General features: G+C 47.3%; 2 protein-coding genes across 4 annotated transcripts; one reads left to right on the top strand and one right to left on the bottom strand.

Annotated features, from left to right (window-relative positions):
- Window positions 1-55: 55 nt before the first annotated feature.
- LOC120302441 (sulfotransferase 2B1-like) lies at window positions 56-15795 on the top strand. Of its 3 annotated transcripts, none has more exons than XR_005555136.1 (8): window positions 56-165; window positions 1903-2263; window positions 4107-4318; window positions 4593-4719; window positions 11954-12048; window positions 12842-13022; window positions 13169-13470; window positions 15558-15795. XR_005555136.1 is itself a non-coding variant. In XM_039330866.1 (8 exons), the coding sequence occupies exons 2-7, from the start codon at window positions 2125-2127 to the stop codon at window positions 13133-13135; spliced, it is 774 nt and encodes a 257-aa protein (XP_039186800.1). In that variant the 5' UTR covers window positions 56-165; window positions 1903-2124; the 3' UTR covers window positions 13136-13168; window positions 15558-15795. The 3 variants fall into 3 exon arrangements, 2 of the variants coding, with proteins under 2 accessions (XP_039186800.1, XP_039186799.1); XM_039330866.1 differs by lacking the exon at window positions 13169-13470 and adding an exon at window positions 13116-13168; XM_039330865.1 differs by lacking the exon at window positions 15558-15795 and having other exon boundaries at window positions 13169-14563.
- Window positions 15796-15932: 137 nt separating this feature from the next.
- Window positions 15933-18574, bottom strand: LOC120302475 (probable G-protein coupled receptor 21). The gene is made up of 2 exons (XM_039330957.1): window positions 17494-18574; window positions 15933-16588 (listed from the first exon to the last, which is right to left on the bottom strand). Exons 1-2 carry the CDS (start codon window positions 18572-18574, stop codon window positions 16284-16286), a joined length of 1386 nt encoding a protein of 461 aa, XP_039186891.1. The 3' UTR covers window positions 15933-16283.
- Window positions 18575-20999: the final 2425 nt, after the last annotated feature.

Genomic DNA, 20999 nt, shown 5'->3' with positions numbered 1-20999 from the left:
GGCAGCATCTGGGTGGGGACTAAGTAGGCAAGATTGTTCTTGCTGGGAGCCCCCTCTTTTCAAGCTAAACATTAAAAGCAGACTGCAGCTGTTCATTTATGATGGAAACAGACCAGTCCTCGCTGGGTCACTTTCTTCTCTGAACAAAATGAAAGCAGATCTCAGGTGAAAACCAGTCTTGTGCAGAGACGGCCTCTCTTCTGGAACATGAGATTTGCGGTTGGGGGGCATCTCTAGGTTCAGCTCTGCTTTTATCCAGTCAGTCAGGGGAAAAGGATGGCCATGGTTCATGACATCACCCGATTTACAGAGCTCCCCTTGGGCATGCCAAGGTTGCCAGTCACATACGGAGAAATTGCAACTGTTCAAACTCAGTCTGAGGTGCATTTCTTCTGAAAGCCTTGAAAGAGTGAGTCCCCCAATGCCCGAAGGAGATTCTGCCTGTTTGGCGGATGAGAGCTGGCAGTGGTGGGCACAAGAGGTCTCACTCAGATGGGAGAGTTTGCTCAGCTGAACTTCAGCCCTGCCATTCCCCAGATTTGATTCAGCAACTCAGCGCAGCTAATTGGGGTGAGGGCGAGAGTACTGAGAAGCCTCGTAGTGTGGAGTTGTGACCAGGTGATCCATAGTAGCCTACATGGGAAGGGGATGCTGATTCAGTTCCAGGTGTAGCTGGAATTTGAGGGCGTAGAGACAGGCATGAGGGTTCACTGGTTAATTCTGCCTGTTACTGAGCAAGATAATTAGAAACCAACAGATAAGAGGCTTAGGAAAGAGAGAAACGGGGACCAAGTTAATTATAAATGCTTTCTAAGCTCCTCTTAAATTTTAGGTGAGGACAGGGGGGCAGTATGTCCATCTAACTATGATTAATGACCAAAGAGGTTACAACTTTGTTTAATTTTATTTCCATGCAAAAACCTACCTTAAGAAGGGATGTGCTTTGTGAGAACTGCATAAAAGGAGCTCATCTTAAAAGGAAGGAGGGCTGAGCTAACTTTAGACTTTTTTTTCCTGCCTCCCCCCCTTATTTGTGCAGCTGGGAAAGGTCTGGAGAGAGGGGTGGAGGATGGGAGGGGGGATATCAAGCACTGAAGTTGAATCTATGGCTGCATAAATGTGCGCCTTGCTGTTCTTTTCCAGGCAGACGGTGAGGGCTAATCTGGACATTAAGAAGACACAGGTTTGCCTTTGGGGGTATGCAGAGTTCCTGAAGGGCTGACTTCAATATTAGACATAAAAGACAACAATATTACATTCTCCTCATTCGTTGTACTTTTTAAGTTACCTTACACATAGTCACACATTTTCAACTAATCTCTCTCTCTCTTTATATATTCCTAACACCTTCTTAAACAGGTCAACTACCGTAACAAACCGATCAAGGTTTTTCCTTTCTTGCATCAATAACAAAGCAGCTCAGAAAACCAAGAGAACCAGATACCAGCAACCCACAGGAAGCTTTTCCCACACACATTGCACCATTGTGTTGTGCTCCCCCCCCAAATACGATTATGAATATAATGTTGTGCAACCCTCTTTTTTCTTTCTGGCCCAGTTTCTCTGCTCATAAGCCAGTAGTGCTGGGCACACTTCAAATGATTTATTTTTAAAATTAAGGTTATTTGCTACTTGTATTCATATTCACAAAAACAGACCAGATGTGCATAGATGCTTTGTCAAATTGCTGGCATCTCCATGAATAGTCTATTCTTTGTCCTGCCATTTAGATTTTTTTTTTTAAAAAAAGGATTTGAAATAAAACAATCAGCCCTGAAAACAGGAGGACAGCATATTGCAAAACATCCAGTTTGGCTGAAAGGTCAAGAACAGTTGGAAAGATCCAACCAGAGTTACCATATGAAATTATTGATTAACTTATTCTGATTTTATTTCCATTAGTACGGAAGAATCTGTGCTGTTTCCAGAGACGAAGAACGCTGCCCTGTTGGATCAACCTGCAGCTGTTGCTCGTAACAATCCCGCCTTCAGAAATGATGGTTTTGGCCCACGTGTGTTTAGGTTTTGGGAGGAGACCTCCCTCCCACCACTGGGCTGAGCAGGCAGGGAGGGAGGCCCTTTGGCTGCAGGAGAGCAGAGAGGCCTCCCAGCTACTGCAGCGCCATGGCTCGGCTGGATGTGACTGAGGTCTTTGCCAACATGCGCCTGCCAGGACACCTCCACACCCAGAGCTCTCTCCACTTTGCCAGCAACTTTGAATTCCACGACTCGGATGTCCTCCTCGTCACTTACCCCAAATCAGGTAAAGAATGTGGTGGGCCCATGCTAGGAGAGGAGGACTACCTGTCCAGCACGAATATTCTTTTTTTGCCAGCCAAACTCTCTGTGCAAAACCAAATCTGGTTGTGAGACTAGGTAGCTAAATGTGTTTACTAAGAGTACAAAAGGGAGCCTCTTCTAAAGATATCTGAAGCCTTTTGAAGCTGGCTGGGAGGGCTCCTTCTGCTCCAGGCCTCTTCAGGTGGGCTCTTATTCCTCCCCTCTCGGTATGTCTGAAGAGCCCTTTTCTGGGGGGGGGGGATGTCTCATTCATAAAAAAAAACCTGCTTCCCTCCTCTCCCCCTCTCTGCAGAAGCAGGTGTCTTTGTTGTTGACAGTATTCGGTGCACTCAGAGGAAACACAAACTTCTCTTAAAATAATTGAAAGGCTGCGGCTGAGACAAAGCACCTTTAAACCAAGGCATTCTAGTTACAATGGTAGAAATTTTTGACAAAGTAATAACCAGGGAAGAAAATAAAGAAAGATAATAAATAGGGAAGAAAGAAAATAGAAAAAGAAAGATGACAGAGAAGCAATTTTCAGTCTTGTTGAAGGGGTCTCTTTTGTCAGCAAAAGGTCCATCAGGAATTTGTAGTCACTGATCAATGTAATTGTTGATCTTTCTCTAATTAAGCAAGTTAATTTTGCTATCTCTGCTAGTTCTGCATCTTCACCAGCCTTTCCTCCGTTTCATAGCCTTTTCATTTTTGTGCATATCACAGTCTTGCAACAGGCAATGTGGCATTTCAAGTAACACTTAAGAAGAACTTTGTGGTTGCCTGAGTGATTTTGATCATGGAAACTCATAAACTATTTTGATAGATAGTAGGCTGCTCTTTGAAAGACAGATGATGGCAGGACTATCTTATCTGGCCCCTGAGACAATAAAGGTTTGGTCTTTGAAATAGTAATCATTGACTAACCCCTGAACTACTGCCCAGTTTCAGCCATCTCCTCCCAGCAAGCCCCTTTCCAAGAAGCTGCCTAGGGCCCTGGTTCGTCAACCAGAGCTTTGCCTACATCCCCACCCCCACCAACCCCGAGGCTCCATGGGAGGGCCCCTCTGCCCTTTCAGATGGCTTTTACCATTGAATCCCTGAATCCCACCCAGCCCCTGGTTGAACATAGGCTGGACCTCTGGCTGGAGGCCTTTGGGGCACTGTGAAGAAAGAGGACTCTCCCCAGGACTCTTGGGAGCACTTGAGAGGCTCTCCCTGCCCTTCAGCCAACCTGGACCAAGCATCCCTGTCTACTTTACGAGTAATTCTGGAGGAGGGAGGGAGAGAATGTTTGTCTTTATGGTGGGTTTTTTTTTCGTGGTTGCATAAATTTGCTTTCTTCCAGTCCTTGAGTCAGGGGACAAATATGCTGGCACAACTGGTTCTGCCCAAGAGGTGAGCTCTAATCTGCATGCATTTCTATCAATTGTTTATGTTTAATGGACTATCAGTAAATCAGACAATTAACTGAGCGCTTTACTGCAGGTAGCTGAAAGGTTGGTAGAGCTGCCAGGGAAAAGAGTCTCCCCCCCAATTGCTTTACTTATGGCAGAGTGGGCTTGGAGAAATGTTGGGGTGCACCAGTGACAGGTCACCAGGGTGGAGATGCTCAGTCACCTGTCCATTGAACACCAAGGGCTCATTTCTGCTCCCGTTTTCTGAATGCAGCATTCTGAATGAGCTGATGCAGGTGCCCCACCACTTTCTTTTCTGAGCAAATGATCTTTTTCCCCAAAGAGAACCTCTATGATACGTTCTTGCAGTCAAAAAGCCTACAGTTCCACAGGTCACTGTCACCATGCCAATCTTCTCCTCCTGTCCTCCAGGCACCACGTGGATGCAAGAAATCTTGACCTTGATCTACAGCAATGGCAACCTCGAGCCTGTAAAGACTCTTCCCAACTGGGCTCGGGCTCCCTGGTTGGAGCACAGTTATTTCCAAGAGCAACTTCAGCACATTGGGTCTCGTCCGCGCCTCCTCACCACCCACCTGACCCGGACAGCGCTAGCGCCTGCCCTGAAGAAAGCTAAGCCGAAGGTGCGTCTCTGGAGATACTCCCCGGCTTTGTTTCAGAGCCAGCATTCACTAGAATGAGGGCAAAACCTTCAGATGAGGCTATCCTGCTCCCCCCCCTAGGGATTTCAGAGGGACATAATGTGGCATATTCAGCTTAGCATGTTGTGAGTGCAGCCATGATGTCTCCTGTGAAGCTATTCAAGGAAACTGCAGCGAGACCCAAGGTTGGGATGGCAGATGGTCAAAACAGGAAGTCCTAAGGGGGGGTCAGCTTGTCCATTCTTTGCTGCTGCAGGTGATCTATGTGGTCAGGAATCCAAAAGATGTTGCTGTGTCCTACTACCATTTCCAGAGAATGGCCAAGTTCTTCCCTGATCCAACCTCCTTTGAAGACTTCCTTCACAATTTCATGGCTGGCACCGGTATGTGGGAGAGCTCACAGCATCTTCCGTTTCTTTTTCCCCAACATGCCCCCTAAGAGCACAGCCATTCGATTCAGTGCCATCATGATTTATATTTTAAAGTAAATATATCTCTCTGCTTGCCAACATGGGATGCTTTATGTCATTATGTTTAAAAAGCAGTTGCAAAGTTCAGCTGAAGAAGTGGTAGAACCGGGTGGTTGCGTAAACCCCTGGTCTCCCGTTTCACGGCAAGCTCCATTGTGGGCATTCGACTCTCTTTACAATTCTCGTAGTCTGCTTTCATTTTGTACTGTAACTGCAAATTTAGGGGCTGTTGAGGTCGTGCATTTGTTTCAACAATGTAAGGGTGGTGTTTTATCTTAAAGCAGGGGTCTCCGAACTTGGCAACTCTAAGACTTGTGGACTTCAACTCCCAGAATTCCTCAGCCAGCATAGCTCGCAGTTGAAGTCCACCAATCTTGGACCTGCCCAGTTTGGAGACCACTCGCTTAAAGCACTGCAGCTGCTTTGGTCATGACTGTTTTCAATTAGTCCCAGAGGCTCCGTAAGTGGAGGCAGAAGTTTCCGAAGGCGGCTAGGAGCCTCCCCCAGTCTGATGGTCTCCAAATGTGGTAGAGAATAGCTCTGCTCAGGCAGGCTGGGAATCCTGGGGATTGCGGTTCAGTGCATTCAGAGGGCATTAGGTGGGCGACGGCTTTGTCAGGCAGTCTGGAGGTGGTGAATGTGTTCCCGTTGTATCAGGATGCACTGACATGTTTGCTTTCATCCTTAACTGGATGGATTTTCCTTAAAATAATTGGGAAGGTCCCTTTTCCATTCTTTGACAGTTTTATTTTTTTAATTTTATTTTATTCAAATACAAATAATACAAACATAACACATATAAATCTAAATAAAAACATTATAAAAATACAAATACTACAGTGCACCCACCCCCCTGGAGACTATTTTTATTATCTATATTTCTTCTCATATAACAACTAACAATATACAATATATTTCAATTGTGCCTTTATCCCCTCCAAAACAGCATGTATTCTTGAGCAGGTTTATTCCCTTTGCCTTCCACCAAGACTGTTTTTATAAAATCATCCCACATTTCATTATAATTATTTACTTTAATCATCCCTTTTTTAAATTTAATTTCTATTGTTAATTTATCATTTATTGCCATATTCCATATTTTATTATACCGCTCATTTCTTTGAATATCCCAATTCCGTCTCCAATATTTAACCATCACTAATCTAGCTGCCATTATCAAATTTACAAAATTCCTTTTTTGCTTCATTTATATCAGTGGTTCTCAACCTTCCTAATGCCGTGACCCTTTAATACAGTTCCTCATGTTGTGGTGACCCCCAACCATAAAATTATTTTCGTTGCTACTTCATAACTGTAATTTTGCTACTGTTATGAATCGTAATGTAAATATCTGATATGCAGGGTGTATTTTCATTGTTACGAAGTGAACATAATTAAAGCATAGTGATTAATCACAAAAACAATATAGCAATGCTGGCTGGAGAAGCTTACTCTTCCTTGCTCAAAAATGTTGGGAGGAAGGGAAGGGGAAGGAAGGAAGGAAGATTGAAGGGGAAAGGAAGGAGATTGAAGGGGAAAGGAAGGAAGGAAGGAGAAAGAGATTGAAGGGGAAGGGATGGAGATGGAGATGGAGATGGAAGGAAGGAAAAGGAAGGAAGGAAGATTGAAGGGGAAAGGAAGGAAGGAAGGAAGGAAGGAAGGAAGGAAGGAAGGAAGGAGAAAGAGATTGAAGGGGAAGGGATGGAGATGGAGATGGAAGGAAGGAAGATTGAAGGGGAAAGGAAGGAAGGAAGGAAGGAAGGAAGGAAGGAAGGAAGGAGAAAGAGATTGAAGGGGAAGGGATGGAGATGGAGATGGAAGGAAGGAAGGAAGGAAGATTGAAGGGGAAAGGAAGAAAATGGAGAAGGAAGAAGATTGAAGGGGAAAGGAAAGAAGGAAGGAGAAAGAGATTGAAGGGGAAGGAATGGAGATGGAGATGGAGATGGAAGGAAGGAAGGAAGGAAAGAAGATTAAAGGGGAAAGGAAGGAAATGGAGAAGATTGAAGGGGAAAGGAAGGAAGGAAGGAAGGAGAAAGAGATTGAAGGGGAAGGGATGGAGATGGAGATGGAGATGGAAGGAAGGAAGGAAAGAAGATTGAAGGGGAAAGGAAGGAGATTGAAGGGGAAAGGAAGGAAGAAAGGAAGGAAGATTGAAGGGGAAAGGAAGGAGATGGAGAAGGAGATTGAAGGGGGAAGGAAGGAAGGAAGGAAGGAAGGAAGGAAGGAAGAAGAGAGAGATTGAAGGGGAAGGGGTGGAGTTGGAGATGGAAGGAAGGAAGGAAGATTGAAGGGGAAAGGAAGGAGATGGAGAAGGAGAGAGAGAGAGAGATTGAAGGGGGGAGGCGCTGCCAAGGACGCACAAGTAGCTCTGCACAATTGCCCAGGGAGGGGGGAGGCTCTGGCGGAGAGCCTGATGGAGAGCCAAGCGGCGGCACATCCAGGGCCTCGGAAGCTGCGTGGAGGATCCACGCGCCTCAGAGCTGCCAGCTGCCCTCTCACACCCACCAACCTGGAGCCCCCCATCCTCATCCCGGCACCTCTTGCCCTCTCCCAGCTGCCCCCCTGGGACCTGCCTGCCCCTCCAGCCTCCTGAGCGCTATTGCAGCGGTGGGGTCGCGTGAGCCCCTTTCTATGCCGCACAGCCCATCGCACGTGAGAGGGGCACGGCCGGAGTGCCAGCTCCTGGTCGGAAGGCACTGCTTCTCCCCTCCTGGCCTGGCCGGCTAGCCTCCGACGCACATGCGGGCATCGCCACTGCCTCGCCCTCTTCCCTGCCCCCTGGCCGCTTCCGAGGCTCGAAGCCCGGTGAGCTGGGAAGGAGCTACTCCTGCCCAGCAGTCCCACAGCTGCGCCGGGCGCCAGAGAGCCAAGGCGGCCTCTGACAGCGAGGGAGGCTGGCCAGGCGGCACAGGGGAGGCTCCCGCACGGCACAGAGGGCAGCCAGGGGCAGAGCGCAGCTGGGCAACCAGGAGGCGTGGAGACCAGCTCGGCGCTGCAGCTCAGCTCAGCTGGCAGCGGCAGCAGAGGCAGAGCAGCCCAGCAGCAGCGCCAGCAGCGGCCCAGACCCGGCTTGGCTCGGACCGGCCGTTGAGCCAGCCCAGGGCGGCATCGGGGGCACACGCGATGGCCCTGCGGTGGCAGGAGCAGGTGCTGTCGGAGGAGAAGGGCGCCCGATAGGCAGAAGAGCCGGCGGCGGAGGAGAAGGGCGGCGGCAGCCGGATAGAGGAGGAGTGTCTCAGTTTCTAAGACCATCAAAAATATGTGTTTTCCGATGGTCTTAGGCGACCCCTGTGAAAGCGTAGTTCAACCCCCAAAAGGGTCGCAACCCACAGGTTGAGAATCGTTGATTTATATCTTGTTTTTCCACCAGTAATAGTAATGCGATCCTCGGTGACATATCTAAATTTACCTTCAAAGGTTCTCTACTTTCCCTAAACACCATGTCTCATATCTTTTGTGCACTATCACAATCCCACCACATATGTTTATATGTTCCAATCTCTTTCTCGCACCTCCAGCAAATATTTGTATATTTAACATCTATTTGATTTAATTTGCGTGGTGTTGGGTACCACCTCCATATCACTTTATATCCATTTTCCTTAACTCTGACATATTCTTATATACTCTTCTGTTCCAAATATTTTTCCAATCTTTATCATTTATTTCTCCTAAGTCTGTTTCCCAGATTAATTTTAAATCTTTTGCCTGATCTTTTAGTTCAGTTAATATTCTGTATATTTTCCCAGTTCTTCCTTTACCTATATATTCTTCATTTTCCTCACTTTCTTTTATAATCATTTCAAATTTTGTTAATTGTCTATCTTTCTCCTCGAATTTTTCTTCCATTGTTATCCATTTTAACTTAGTATCTGATAAAACATTATTTAATTGTATTATATTCTTAATCTTGTTCTTCCAGTCTTCCCATTTATAGATCTGATTTTTTAAAATTTTATTAATCCAATCTTTCAGTTCAATCTTAGGGAATTTCTCGATTTCTACTACCGGTATCTGTTATAATATCTGGGACCACCCTTAACTGATTAGCTGCCCAATAATTTCTAACATTTGGAAGACCCAGCCTGCCCTTTTTAAATGGTTCATACCATAAAGCTTTACTTATTCTTGCTCTCTTGCCTCCATTACAATACACCTCCAGCAATCTCTGTATTTCCTTTAATTCTTGATCCGAAAACTTAATTGGGATCATCCAAAACAAAAAGTTAATTTTTGGTAAAACTTTCATTTTTATTGCTGCAATTCTTCCAAACCGTGATAATTTTACTTTACCATATTTATCCATTTTATCTTTTATATCTTTCTTTAACTTCTCATAATTTATCTTCCTTTAATTCTTGAATATTTTTTGGGATGTCAATACCTAAATATTTGATACTATCTACTATTTTTAATTTATATGTTTCTTTCAATACATCCATTTCTTCTTACTATAGTTATATAACATCATTTCTGATTTTTCCCAATTTATTTGCAATCCACTATATTTCCCAAATTCATTCAAATGTGAATATACCCTCTCTATAGTAGCTATGGGATTTTGAAATATTAGTAATGTATCATCTGCAAATAAATTTATTTTCGTTTTCTTACATATGCCAATTCCTTCAATCAATGAATCTTTCCTAATTGCATTTGCCAAAACCTCCATCAATAATACAAATAGAACTGTGGATAAGGGGCAACCCTGTCTCGTTCTCCGGCTTAAGGTTATTGTCTCTATAACACTATCATTTATGACTATTCTTGCTTTATTCTCTGGGTATAGTTGATTTATCACTTTTTAAAAAATTTTTCCAAAGCCTAATTTCTCTATTAATATTTTCAATGTAGGCCATTCCACATGTTAGACACAAAAATAGTCACAAATTGAAATCCACTCTGAGTTACAAATAGAAAAGAAGTTTATTAGACTTCACAACAAAGTCTAAAAAAATAACGGTTTGCAAAGCGTGGTGGATTCAGGAAGGCAATGCAATGTAGCCAAGCACTGAACCACACCCCAAATTCCAAAAATCACATATTATTATACATCCTATCGCGACGCCCCATTCCCTCCCCCATGGCCCCATCGGCTTAGGCTTTGGAGGTTACAATCTATCAGAAGCGCCTAAACAGAATACATTGTACTAATAAGATCCCTCCCCTACTGTCCTATATCAATTCTAGAGGAGAGATGTCTCCCATCTTCTACACCTGTTAGATCCAGTAGGGGTACCAGGCACCAAAAGGTACTTAAAAACAATTCCTAGATGGTGACTCACACTGGGCCCCACGGTAACTCCTGTTCTCCCCCTTCCTCCACCTGAGGCTTGTATGTTCCCTATATACTTGAAGCATCTACTCAGGCAATTGATTATACAATGATAATTCTAAAATATAAAATATGATTACATGATAATACTAAAAGCATATATATTTTTATTTTTAAATTCCCCCCACACACACAATCAAAGGCCTTAAAAACATCTAATACTAATAAATCAGCTTTTAATTTTTGATTCTTTATGTAATAGCCTAAATTTAATTCCTTCTTACTACATCTGACATTTGTCAGCCTCTTATAAATCCACACTGGTCTTTTTTAATATAATTCTCTATAAATGTATTAAATCTATTTGTCAATATTGCTGTAAAAATCTTAGCATCCTGATTAATAAGGGATATTGGTCTATATGATCCTGGGTTTGTAAGATCTTTATTAGGTTTCGCTATCAATACTATCAGAGATTGCTTCCAGGAACTTGGAAAAATTTCCCCTTCCATTATTTTATTAAACATTAACCTCATCTTCGGCACCAATAATCCTTTAAAATGTTTATAATATTCTACGTCTAGTCCATCTAACCCTGTGCTTTACCTATTTTCAATTTATTAATAACTTCCAATATCTCCTCCTCATCTATTTGTGATTCCATTATTTCTTTATCACATTCTCAAATTTTACAGTTTAAATTATTTTCTATATATGCCTGACTTTCATTCACATTTATTTCCTTTCCCTTATATAACTTTTCAAAAAACTTCTGAAATATCAACAATTTTTCTCTCATCATGTTACATCTTTCTCCCTTTTCGTTCTTTATTACTCCAATCAGGCTTTTTGCCTTTTTAACTTGTGTGGCTCTAGCTAACATTCTAGAATTTTTATTACTATTTTCATAAAATTCCCTGTTTAAATAAATTGGATTTCTTTGAACCCGTTCTAACTCAATATTTTGCAACTCTTTTCTTTTAGCTGATAATTCTAACATAAGCTTATACTTTCTATATATTTACTCTCTAGTTCTTTAATTTCCTCCTCCAACCTTTTTATGTTTCTTGTTTTGGTTTTTTTTATATTGTAAGACTATTTTATCCCTAAACCTCTTACCATTTTCCATTCTCCAGCAGTTTTACAAAGTAACTGTTGTCATGCATGGCTGGAGCTGAACTGAAAAGATTTCTGCTCTTGAATGTACACCAAGGCTTTCTAGGAGGTGAAAGGTGTTTTTTCTGAGGGATTCCTGTGTCAGAGCCCACCCTTTAGGGTAGGGGAGGCGCTCCTGGTTCCTAGAAGATGCTTCAAGGGCTGCTGGGCTCCTCTTCCCTTCCATCCCACCTCAGCACAGTTTAACAGCTGGCCAAGACCCAGAGCAGGGATCTCTTTCATAGCTGGTGATCAGACTGAAGGCAGAGCCGTCCGGCCGGCAGACGAGGAACTGCTCTTGAAAGCCCACCGTGGTAGTGGTGGCAATTTTCTAGGGGGGAGAAGGGGCCATTCCTCCATCTGGGGACTTTTGGCCTAGCAGGGCAGGCATCAAAACACACCTGGGGGTGCCGGTGGGGTCAGGGAGTGGCTGCTAGATTCTGCCGAGGGTCCTTCTTCCACCCAGTCAGTCTGTCAAGTTCTGCCTGCTTTTGGCATCAGGCTGGGAGATAGACTGGCTCAAAGCAGAGGCTGCTTGGAACATTTTGTGACTTGACTTTCTTCAGATGAATCATAAGCGGAATTGAAGGGACAGCCAGCAGGCTGAGATGCCAGCAAAGGATGTGGCTCCTCGTTAGTTGCCAGGAGGCTGAAGCGGGAGGCAAAGCGGGGCTTCTTTCCCTCTCTGATCCTGCTCTTCTCCCTACTTTGAAACAGTGCACTACGGTTCCTGGTTTGAGCATGTGAAAGGCTGGCTCAGCTGCCAAGAAGAGCTGGGCCTCTTCTGCATCACCTACGAGGAGCTCCATCAAGTGAGTTTGCCCACAGCCGGCACCAGCCGCGGCAGGGAAGGAGACCAGCTTACTTCGAAACAGGATGGTGGTTTCAAATGTTGGCCTTGTTGTCAGGAAGAGGGTTGTGTGAACGGGAACAAAGTTGGAGAACCCGATTCAGGCTGGGTTGTGAGGATGGAGTGCTGAAGGAAGGAGCCCCCTCCCCAGCCTTCTCTCCCCTTCCATCCTCCCAGGACAGCCAGGACAGCTCCAGGCATCAGGCCGGGGGAAGGACAGAAAAGAGAGAGAGAGAGATCAGGAAAGGGGCTGGGATAACTGGATTTAGCCTTGCATGGAGAGGGAAAGCAAATGGCTCAAAGTTCAGATAGGTGATTTTTTGTGTGTGTGGTTTGGAAGCTAAGATCCATATGCAGGTAGATACTTTTTACCTTTTCTGATTTGCAAGCAGCAAAGTGCAAGATTGGCTCTTGCAATGCTCTTAGATTCCCAGTTCCTAGCCTGATCAGCTGTGAAAATCATGAGAATTGCTGGCTGATGTCCAGAAGGCCACATTTTGTCCTTTGAGGCTCTAAAATGGTGACAGAATATCCTTTCCTGATATGGTAGAACACAATTCCCATCATTCCCAGCCCACGGCTCCTTTTCTGCCACAGGGATCAGCAGTGGAGCTCTTGCCTTGGGTCAGGGCAGGCAGGTGACCCCTTCTTGGAGTTGAAGCAAGAGTCAAAGGGTTGGGTCCCATGGCTCCTCCTCCTCTATAGGACCTGCTTTGTTCCTCACTCTTCCTCCTCCTCCTCCCCCCTCCTCCTAGGACCTGAAACACTGTGTGGCACAGCTGAGTGCCTTCCTGGACCACCCAGTTGAGCCAGATCAGGTGGACTGCATATTGGAGCACTGCAGCTTTGCTGTCATGAAAGAAAACATCATGGTGAATGGCAGACTTGTTCCTCCTGAGATCATGGATCTTCAGAAAAGCCAGTTCATGAGGAAAGGTCAGCGGAGGCCACAGGGGTGGGGAGGCCGGCGAGAGTTGGCACAGTGCTACCCTTCCCAGGCTCACCTCGTCCTTTCGCTTCCTTTGCTAGATGAGCACCGTCTCTGCTGAGAATTCAGCAAGATCTTCCTTCTGCCCTTCTAGGTATTGTTGGTGACTGGAGGAACCACTTCTCCCCCAAACAGAGCGCTCTCTTCAATGAGAAATACCAGGAGGAAATGGGAGGCCATCCCTGGCCCCTCCAGTGGGACATGGACTGACAGCAGCTGCTCCAAGACCTGGGCTGGCCTTTGCAAGTGGCCACCCAGGACCAGCTTGTCTCAGGAAGGCAGCTCAAGTGTGGGACTTTCTTCCACTGGGAAAAGTTACTGGGAGGTCACCCAACAAGATGTCATACCAATCTGGGGCTGCGAGATAATTCTTACACAGTCATTAAAAGCTGCAAGGTAGCAAATTGGATGACTACAAACAGATGGAAACAAGCCAGTCACTCAAAGGAGGGGACCAAATAATTTCCTTTTAAGAAGGGTGGACAGAAGGCTAAATGCAAGGGGGATTTTATGTTTACAGTTAAGGGCTTGTTAGAGTCACACCAGTTGCTGGAAATCTTCTTCCTTTCTTCAGTAAATCTGACTTATTTGCAGTGTCCCCAGGGGTGCACACCCCTGCTTGGAGCCAGAGAGTAGCCCAAAGGCCAGTAGACGCTTCCTCTCCTCCCTTCCTGGCAAGCAGAGGGTGCTCAGGAGGACTTTTGGTGGAGTCTGAAAGGGGCTTTCAGTGAGCTGGAGAGAGCACAGCTGCACAGATATCCTCCGGCAGCTGCCTTTCTAGCTGTGCCTCTCCCCTTTCCTCTTCTGCAAATGAACTGGCCGAAGTGTAGAGTAAGAATGAGCCATTGTCCCCAGTAAACAGCAGGACATTGTCCAGCATGAGAAGAACAGGCAAATCTGCAATTCTGTAGCACAATCATCATGGAGATGCTAAGGATGCTAACAGGAGACTTCAAGTCACAGCCTGGCCCTTCCTGGCCTCTGGACCGTCCTCCAGATGTGCTGAAGAGCAGATTCCCTCTCTCCTGTCCTCTGGGTGGTGGGAACTCTAGTTGAATGTGTTTGAAAGAGAACATCAGGCTGGGGAGAGGACATCCTGCAAACACCATGTGCATCAGAGTCCCACATGGGCAGAAAGTAACTTTTCTTTCCAGAACTGCAGATAAGTCACATGTGTGGAAGAGAGCAGGGTTTCATCTCTTTGATTAGTAAGATTTTCTGCTGGAATATTGCGGTGAGAGTATTTCCCTCCCCTTCTGTCCATCAGGATATTGTCCTGGCCGAGGAACAAAATTCTCAGTGGCAACTTCTTCCAAGTAACTCAACCTATTGGTTAGTAGCACCCTTTCTGCCCCCTCCCCAAGGAACCCACTGCAATAGGAAAAAATATTAAATCCAAAACACCTTTATTTTTATTTAATACATTTAAATTTCATCTTTAATATGTTTTATCCAAGAAACTACAGTAAATAATTCAATAATGGCAAGACAAAAAGGATGTTCACAAAATATTTGAAACCACAGTCTTTTTTTAAAAAAAAAAATAGCAAAAAAAAGTAGCAGCAGATTTGGATGATGATAAAATGTATTTCTCAGAAATCCTGCACATAGTCATCAAGGCCGGGAAAGACACCCAAAGGGAAGATGGGGGTGGCGGGGAGAGAAACTGCACAGAATAAAAAATACAAGGTTCAGACATGCCAGCCTGAAACCGCCTCTTCTCCATGGAAACCCTGCTGAAATGTGGGCCCAACCTTTTCACCCCAGGGTCCTGGATCCCTCCCTCCCTGCCCAGCAAGATGAAGATGCCAGCTGGGGAGGGGGGCAACGGCACCCCAAGCCAAGGGAAGCTGCTGCTTTGGTGATGGCTGACTAATTCATTCTCAGGGCAGAATTCCTGTCCTAACCCGAGTGGCCCTGCCTGCATTTCCAAGGCGTTTGCAGAGTGAGGCCCATAATTCAAGACAATCAAAGCTGCCTCTATTGCGGCATCCATCAAAATGGGCGGAGCTCAGCTACTCTGCCACGTCCACCATCTTGACTTTTCTGACCATGCCCCGAGGATGCTCATGCTGCATTTTATTCCAACCCAGCACACAAAACGAACCATTACTCTTAAATTGGGGCCAGGAAAAACAAAGACTAGACTTTGATCTGTCCCAACCGGTTCTCTTGATCTCAGCCCAAGTCATTAAAAGCTTATTGTATAAAAATTAAGGAAAGCGAAGAGGGAGTGCAGGGAAAGACAGCTAAAGAGGGAAGAGGCTGAGGCAAAGAAGGAAGGAAGGGCTAGGAAAGTGGAACAGGGTGGGAAAGTTGCAGGTCCACCAGGCAGCCAGTGATTGGCCACAAACTGAAGAGACTCAAGGTCTTGTGACGTATTCCAGCTGATTTCTCAAGATATGAGGAGGACCCAGTGAGGGAAGATTCCTAAAATGCTACCTAGGAGGTCAAATCACGTTCATAACTTTTTTTTCTTTCAGGAAACTGATTAGCGTAACATAATGTTAATCAGCAAAAGACGTGGAAGCCTGTTTCTACCACAGATGCCTGACAGAGGAAACCCCGTTCTTCCTCCCCCCCCTTTCAGCTGATGGAGGGACCTGTCTGTTCGGCTGTTGTGGCCGAGTCCATGGATCCAGCTAAAACCTTCTCTTAAATCTCCAGTGAACAGCAAAGTCCAGCCACTAAAACAAGGGAATTAAAAGCGAGTGAGGTTGTCACGGCCCTGGTTTTCTTTTCATGGGATTGCCAAACAAATTGGTCATTAAAGGGAAGGCAGAGGGTAAAAGGCAAGATATGAGAACTGCTGAGCCCAGAGCTCTATTCTGATGCTCTGAGATCATCCCCAGAGGTTGGTTTCTCACATTTCCCCCCTGGGGAGGCCTGGTAAAGAGCCCACCTTGGTTCAGGCAGATGCTTCTCCATCACCCATCACCAATCTAAGTCCTGGGATGGTCCTGCAGAAGCCTGTCTGGAAAGCTAGGCCAGCCAGGGAGGGAGCTGCAATATTCCTGCCCCCAGCTGACGAAGTGGCCACTTTTCAGTCCAGCGGATTGATAGATCCATTTCCTGAATTATCTTGAAGGGTCTGACATCTTCCAAGTGACAAATCTTCTTCAGTTGCTCAGAGGCAATGGACGGGAGGCGCCTTTCAGAGCTACAAACCCCCACAGTGTAGGAAGGCCAGGCTGGATTCCTGCAGACGGTTAGCCATGCCGGGCAAGAGGGAGGCCATCGCTGGGAGGAGACCCACCGAGGGAGCCGTCTGGGGAAAGGCCGGGGGGCTCACAATCCATCCTCACGTGAGCTGAGATGCTGGGCAGGTGCTGTGGCCGCAGGTCCTGCTCAGTTAGACAGCAGGGCAAGCAGAGCTTTTGTCCAACCTTCTGGACTTTGTGCCGGAAGTTTCTGTTGACCCAGAAGTAGACAAAGCAGTTGAGGAAGCCGCTGCCAATGGGGAGCCACAAAGCAATAAATTCCAGCCAGTCAGGGACTCTTTCCCGGGTGATTGCTGGGAAGAGAGAGAGAGAGAGAGAGAGAGAGAGAGAGAGAGAGAGAGAGGGAGGGAGGGAGGGAGGGAGAGAGAGAGAGAGAGAGATTGTTTCTGCAGGTGTCTGTATTTTATCTGGGCATCTTGGTTCCCTCATCTTGCCTTAGATGAGTCCCAGGCTTCATCATTTATATACCAGGCTGATGCCTTCCAGGTACCGTACAACAGCTAGAATTCTCAGGAAATGTTTCAGGATTATGGGACTCATAGCAAACCTCGAGGATGGCTCGCCCATGGGGAGCGTCATGTTTAGAGAAAATAGATTTATTTCAAAAAATTACAAGCTCATGAATCAAAGAATTGGAAGCTGAATGCAGCCTCTTGTCTCCTTCTCTTTGGAAGACAATCTCCACCCTCACTTATCCTCCGAGCTCCATCATCCCTCCTCACTCAGAGGGCAGAAGGCAGCCTCTCCACCCCGAGGACTGACTCAGCCACTCCCAGCCTTGGATCTAAAGGGCCAGGCTTAATCTCCTTGGCATACGCAAATTGTGCATCAGCCTTTGGCCAGCTGCTGTTTTCCAAAGGTGCAGCCGTCTTTGTGCGGGGAGAGATCATCGGAACTGCAGAGTGACAAGTATCTGGTGGGCACTTCCTTGGGGAGGCTGATTACAACATAATTGCACATCACAACTGTCAATCTCTCTTTTGGGGTATTGAGAGCCAATCCCGGAGGGTTCCCCCCCACCCAGTTCCCTGCCCTCCACTGCCCCACCCCATATTATATGTGTTTTCCTTGACCACAGAGGAGATGACCAATGCAACTGCCTGGGTGAAAAGAAGCCCTCTTGGGTGGCATAAAGGCCTCTGCACCTTTGCCGGGGGGGGGAGCTTGCTGTGCCACCCACTTGCTCTGGGGTACTTACAGTTGTACACGAGGGTGCCAATGCAAGGGGCCCAGCAGACGAAGAAGGCAAACACAACCGGGAGCAACACTCGGGCGGCAGCATCCAGCTGGAGCATCCGTGGCCTCTTGGGCCGCCCTGCCTTTTCCATCAAGCCCGGGTCCTTTCCACGCTGGCGCTGCGAGCGGGCCACCAGCCAGAGGCGCACATTCGTGAAGGCGATGGTGGAAGCAGCCGGGCAGAAGATGGTGCCGGCGATCCAGAGAGAGTAGAAGGGGTTGGAACCATAGTCCGGCTCGCACAGCAGGGCAGCAGCAGAAAAGCGGACCTGGAGCACGGCCACAGGGGATGGGATAGCCAGCGGCAGCAGGAGGAGGGCAGGCAGGAGCCAGGCAGCCAAGATGAGCAAAAGCACCCGTCTGGGGCTCAGGAGGCGGCCGTAGTGGAGAGGGAAGAAGACGGCCACGTAGCGCTCTAGGGAGACCCCGGCCAGGGAGTAGAGGGAGGCCCCGAAGAGGCTGGAGTTGATGAAGGCCACCACCCGGCAGGAGGCAGCCTCTTCTCCCGCAGCATCCTCAGGGGTCGCTGGCCCCAGCGTCAGGCTCCGGTACAGGTTGAGGGGCACCACCAGCACAGCCAGGGCAGCATCCGAGGCGGCCAGCGAGAGCAGCATGAAGCGACTGCTGTGGCTCCAGCCAGACACCGTGGAGGCCAGCACCACGATAGCCAGCCCATTGCCCCCCATGACCAGGACCCCCAGGACCCCCAGGAGGGTCACTTTTGCCAGCCAGGTCTGACAATATGGTGGCTGGCCACAAGGGTCCAGGGGGCATGGGGAGTGTAGCCAGGCTGGCTTGGTCTTGTCCTGCACCGTTGTCAGCTGTGTCCCCTTGCTGATATGGAGGCCTCCCTCCCCACTCAGGATGGGCCCCCCTCCCCTGCCTTTGTTCCTTCCCTGTGCATCCCGAAACCTTTCCTGCCCAAGGCCTGGCAGCCGGGGCCCTCCGGCCAAAGGAGCCGTGGCCTCTGGCCAGGTTTTCTGTAGGAGAGTAAAAGCCAGGAGCAGCAGCAAGATGGCACGGAAGGGGCTGCCTGAGGCCATGATGGGGCCCCTGTTGCAGCTGCACACGCCACCGGCTGTCCAGGGAAGAGTTTTGGCCTCCAGGAAGCAGCGCCTTATATGGCCCGGCTTCCCTCATTCCATTCCCAGCCTTGATTCTTTAACACCTCCAGGTGAGCAGCCCAGCCTGTTGTTTCCAGGTGTATTGGCCCTGCTGACAGTGGGTTAAGGGTATTGTAGTCCAACGGCCTTGAAAAACTACAGCCTTGAAGGATTGAGGAGAGGTGGAGCAGATCTTTTCCTGGAGTTTCACCAGTGATGAGAAAACCCAGAATTTTGGACAGATATGTGAACATTTGACTGTTTTCCTCTCCAAATGCATATAGGGCCACTTTCTAGGCTACACCTTTCTAGGCTACACCTACTGCCTTTTCCCATTAAAGTTTCTCTTTTTGCTGTATTTTTAATGCTCATTTACCAGGAGTATTTGCAGAATTAGAACCTCTGTTTTTAAAACTTCCTAATGGCCACAAAACTTCAGGCAGAAGCTTCAATTTGGATTATTCTGCTGAACAGACCTTAAGGGACGATGCTACAACTGCATCCAATGTTTGAACGTTGGGCCAATTCTTTGCCTCTGGAAATGAAACCTGCACACGGAATATTCTTCTGCTGCAGAGCAATTTGCAAATCTTTTTCCCACCGCCTCCCTCCAACCCCGGGCGGGCTGTTGCAAGGATGGCCAGGAGATGAAGGCTTCTTTGCCACCTCGCCAACTGCCACATGGGGGCGGCAGAGTCCCATTTAGGGGACCTTGCAGTGGGATGGTGCACAGTACAAGGTTGTAGTGCAAATAGGGGCTGTCGCCCCCTGTCCGTCTTCTGGGGGCATTTCTGGGCAGTTGAAGGGGGGGGGGGTTGTCAGCAAGACTCAGTAAATATACTCTACATAGTTCCATCCCTGTGACTGAATTAAACATGCACACTACGTGGGGAAAGAAGAGGCTTAGGTCTTCTCTGTTTGGGGGACAGGTGGGGTTCAGTTCAGCCCCATCTCAGTCGATTTGGGCTTGCAGAAGGGCTCCCTCACTCATGCTGTCCCTGGGGGCATGGTGTGGGGCAGGGGAATCTCAGGTAGGGATGTGGGACCAAAGGAGGAGGAGTGGCTCCATAAAAAGGCTCCGCCCTCAGGCCAACAACCCTCCCCAACTGAGGAGAGATGTTCGTGCATGGAGAGGCTGCATTTTCTGCATATCAGCTCTGGAACCGTATCCAAGTCTGGTGCAGATCTCTTTGTCTACGTATCTAACCATCTCTCTATCTCTGTCTCTCTCTGTATTTACTTGTACGATGCCTTAATCCCAAAGTGATTTTACAATAGGATTAATAACAACAAAACAGAACATGGCACATATTGCAGAGGGTGACTAACACAAACATCTTCTCCAGCAAATGCTAACAGGGAGATGCGCACACCACCTGACCCAGACTGACAAAAAGGCTGATCTCTGTGGCTGTATAGAAGTCCAACAGGTCAAGACTATGCAGGTCTTGGAGGAATGTATTCTGCAGCCACCGAGGCAGCATGTCTCCAAGGTCCCCAAGATGATTGTATTTTACAGCTGGAACCTGGAATGTACCAACTTGCCCAAATCTTCTACTCAGCCAGAAATGATGGTCTTATAGGTAATCAGGTCCTGAGTCCTGAAGGGCTTTGCAGATGACAGAACAAAGGTGTTCTTGAGACGTCCTGAGCAGCTGAGTTGAGGTATGGGGCTCCTGCCGTCTCCATCTTTGGAATAAGGAAGGAATCCTCTATGGGAAAGTAGTTCATATCTGGGACACGGGGAACCATCTGCTGCTATAGCAGCTTCAGCGGTGCATTGCTGGCCACCAGCTTGGTTGGCTTCAAAAAGGAGTTGGATCAATTCATGGAAGTCCTGAGGATCAACAGCTATTAGCCTGTATGGGACAGACCCCGCTGAAGGACCTCTTCTGGGGCACCAGAAGGCTTTCTTGGGCAGATGCTGGCCACTGTGAGAGCAGAGTAGATGGGCCAGGGGTCTGGTCCAGCAGGGCGCAGCTTATGTTCTTAATCTTGTTTAAAAACTTTAATTGGAAAGCACCAAAGACCCACAGGTTTTTGACCGGTCTAAAGCAAATGACAATCTCTCTCCATGCCAATGGCATAAGTGTTTACAGGCATAACAATCCCTTGTGATTTGCAAAAGACCCACACCAGGTCCTTCCAAACTCAAGCAGCAGGGCAGGAAGGTGAGAAGCAGTGCCTGGGGAGGGGGCATCAAAAGGGAGTCCAGCACACAAATTCTGCCGGCTGCAGTAAACACACACATACACACACACACACACACACACACACACACACACACACACACACACATTCTGCTTCCATTGGTGATACCATCCCAAGTCTTTACTGACCTGGAGATGTGGCCCAGCCCAGCCTG

The sequence above is a fragment of the Crotalus tigris genome, unplaced genomic scaffold, assembly GCF_016545835.1.
Source record: "Crotalus tigris isolate CLP2741 ecotype Arizona unplaced genomic scaffold, ASM1654583v1 scf7180000024433.1590703, whole genome shotgun sequence".
In the NCBI taxonomy this organism is placed as follows: Eukaryota; Metazoa; Chordata; class Lepidosauria; order Squamata; family Viperidae; genus Crotalus; species Crotalus tigris.
The sequence above is the reverse complement of the archived record's forward strand: the minus strand, read 5'-3'. Positions and strand labels throughout refer to the sequence as shown.

Bases quoted from the DNA above. Each gene is read 5' to 3' on its own strand.
- LOC120302441 (XM_039330865.1), top strand. From the start codon at position 2,125: ATGGCTCGGCTGGATGTGACTGAGGTCTTTGCCAACATGCGCCTGCCA. The intron at 12,049-12,841 runs GTGAGTTTGCCC...CCCTCCTCCTAG, and splicing joins CCTACGAGGAGCTCCATCAA to GACCTGAAACACTGTGTGGC. The intron at 13,023-13,168 runs GTCAGCGGAGGC...CTGCCCTTCTAG, and splicing joins AAGCCAGTTCATGAGGAAAG to GTATTGTTGGTGACTGGAGG.
- LOC120302475 (XM_039330957.1), bottom strand. From the start codon at position 18,574: ATGGCCTCAGGCAGCCCCTTCCGTGCCATCTTGCTGCTGCTCCTGGCT. The intron at 16,589-17,493 runs GTAAGTACCCCA...CTCTCTTCCCAG, and splicing joins TGGCACCCTCGTGTACAACT to CAATCACCCGGGAAAGAGTC.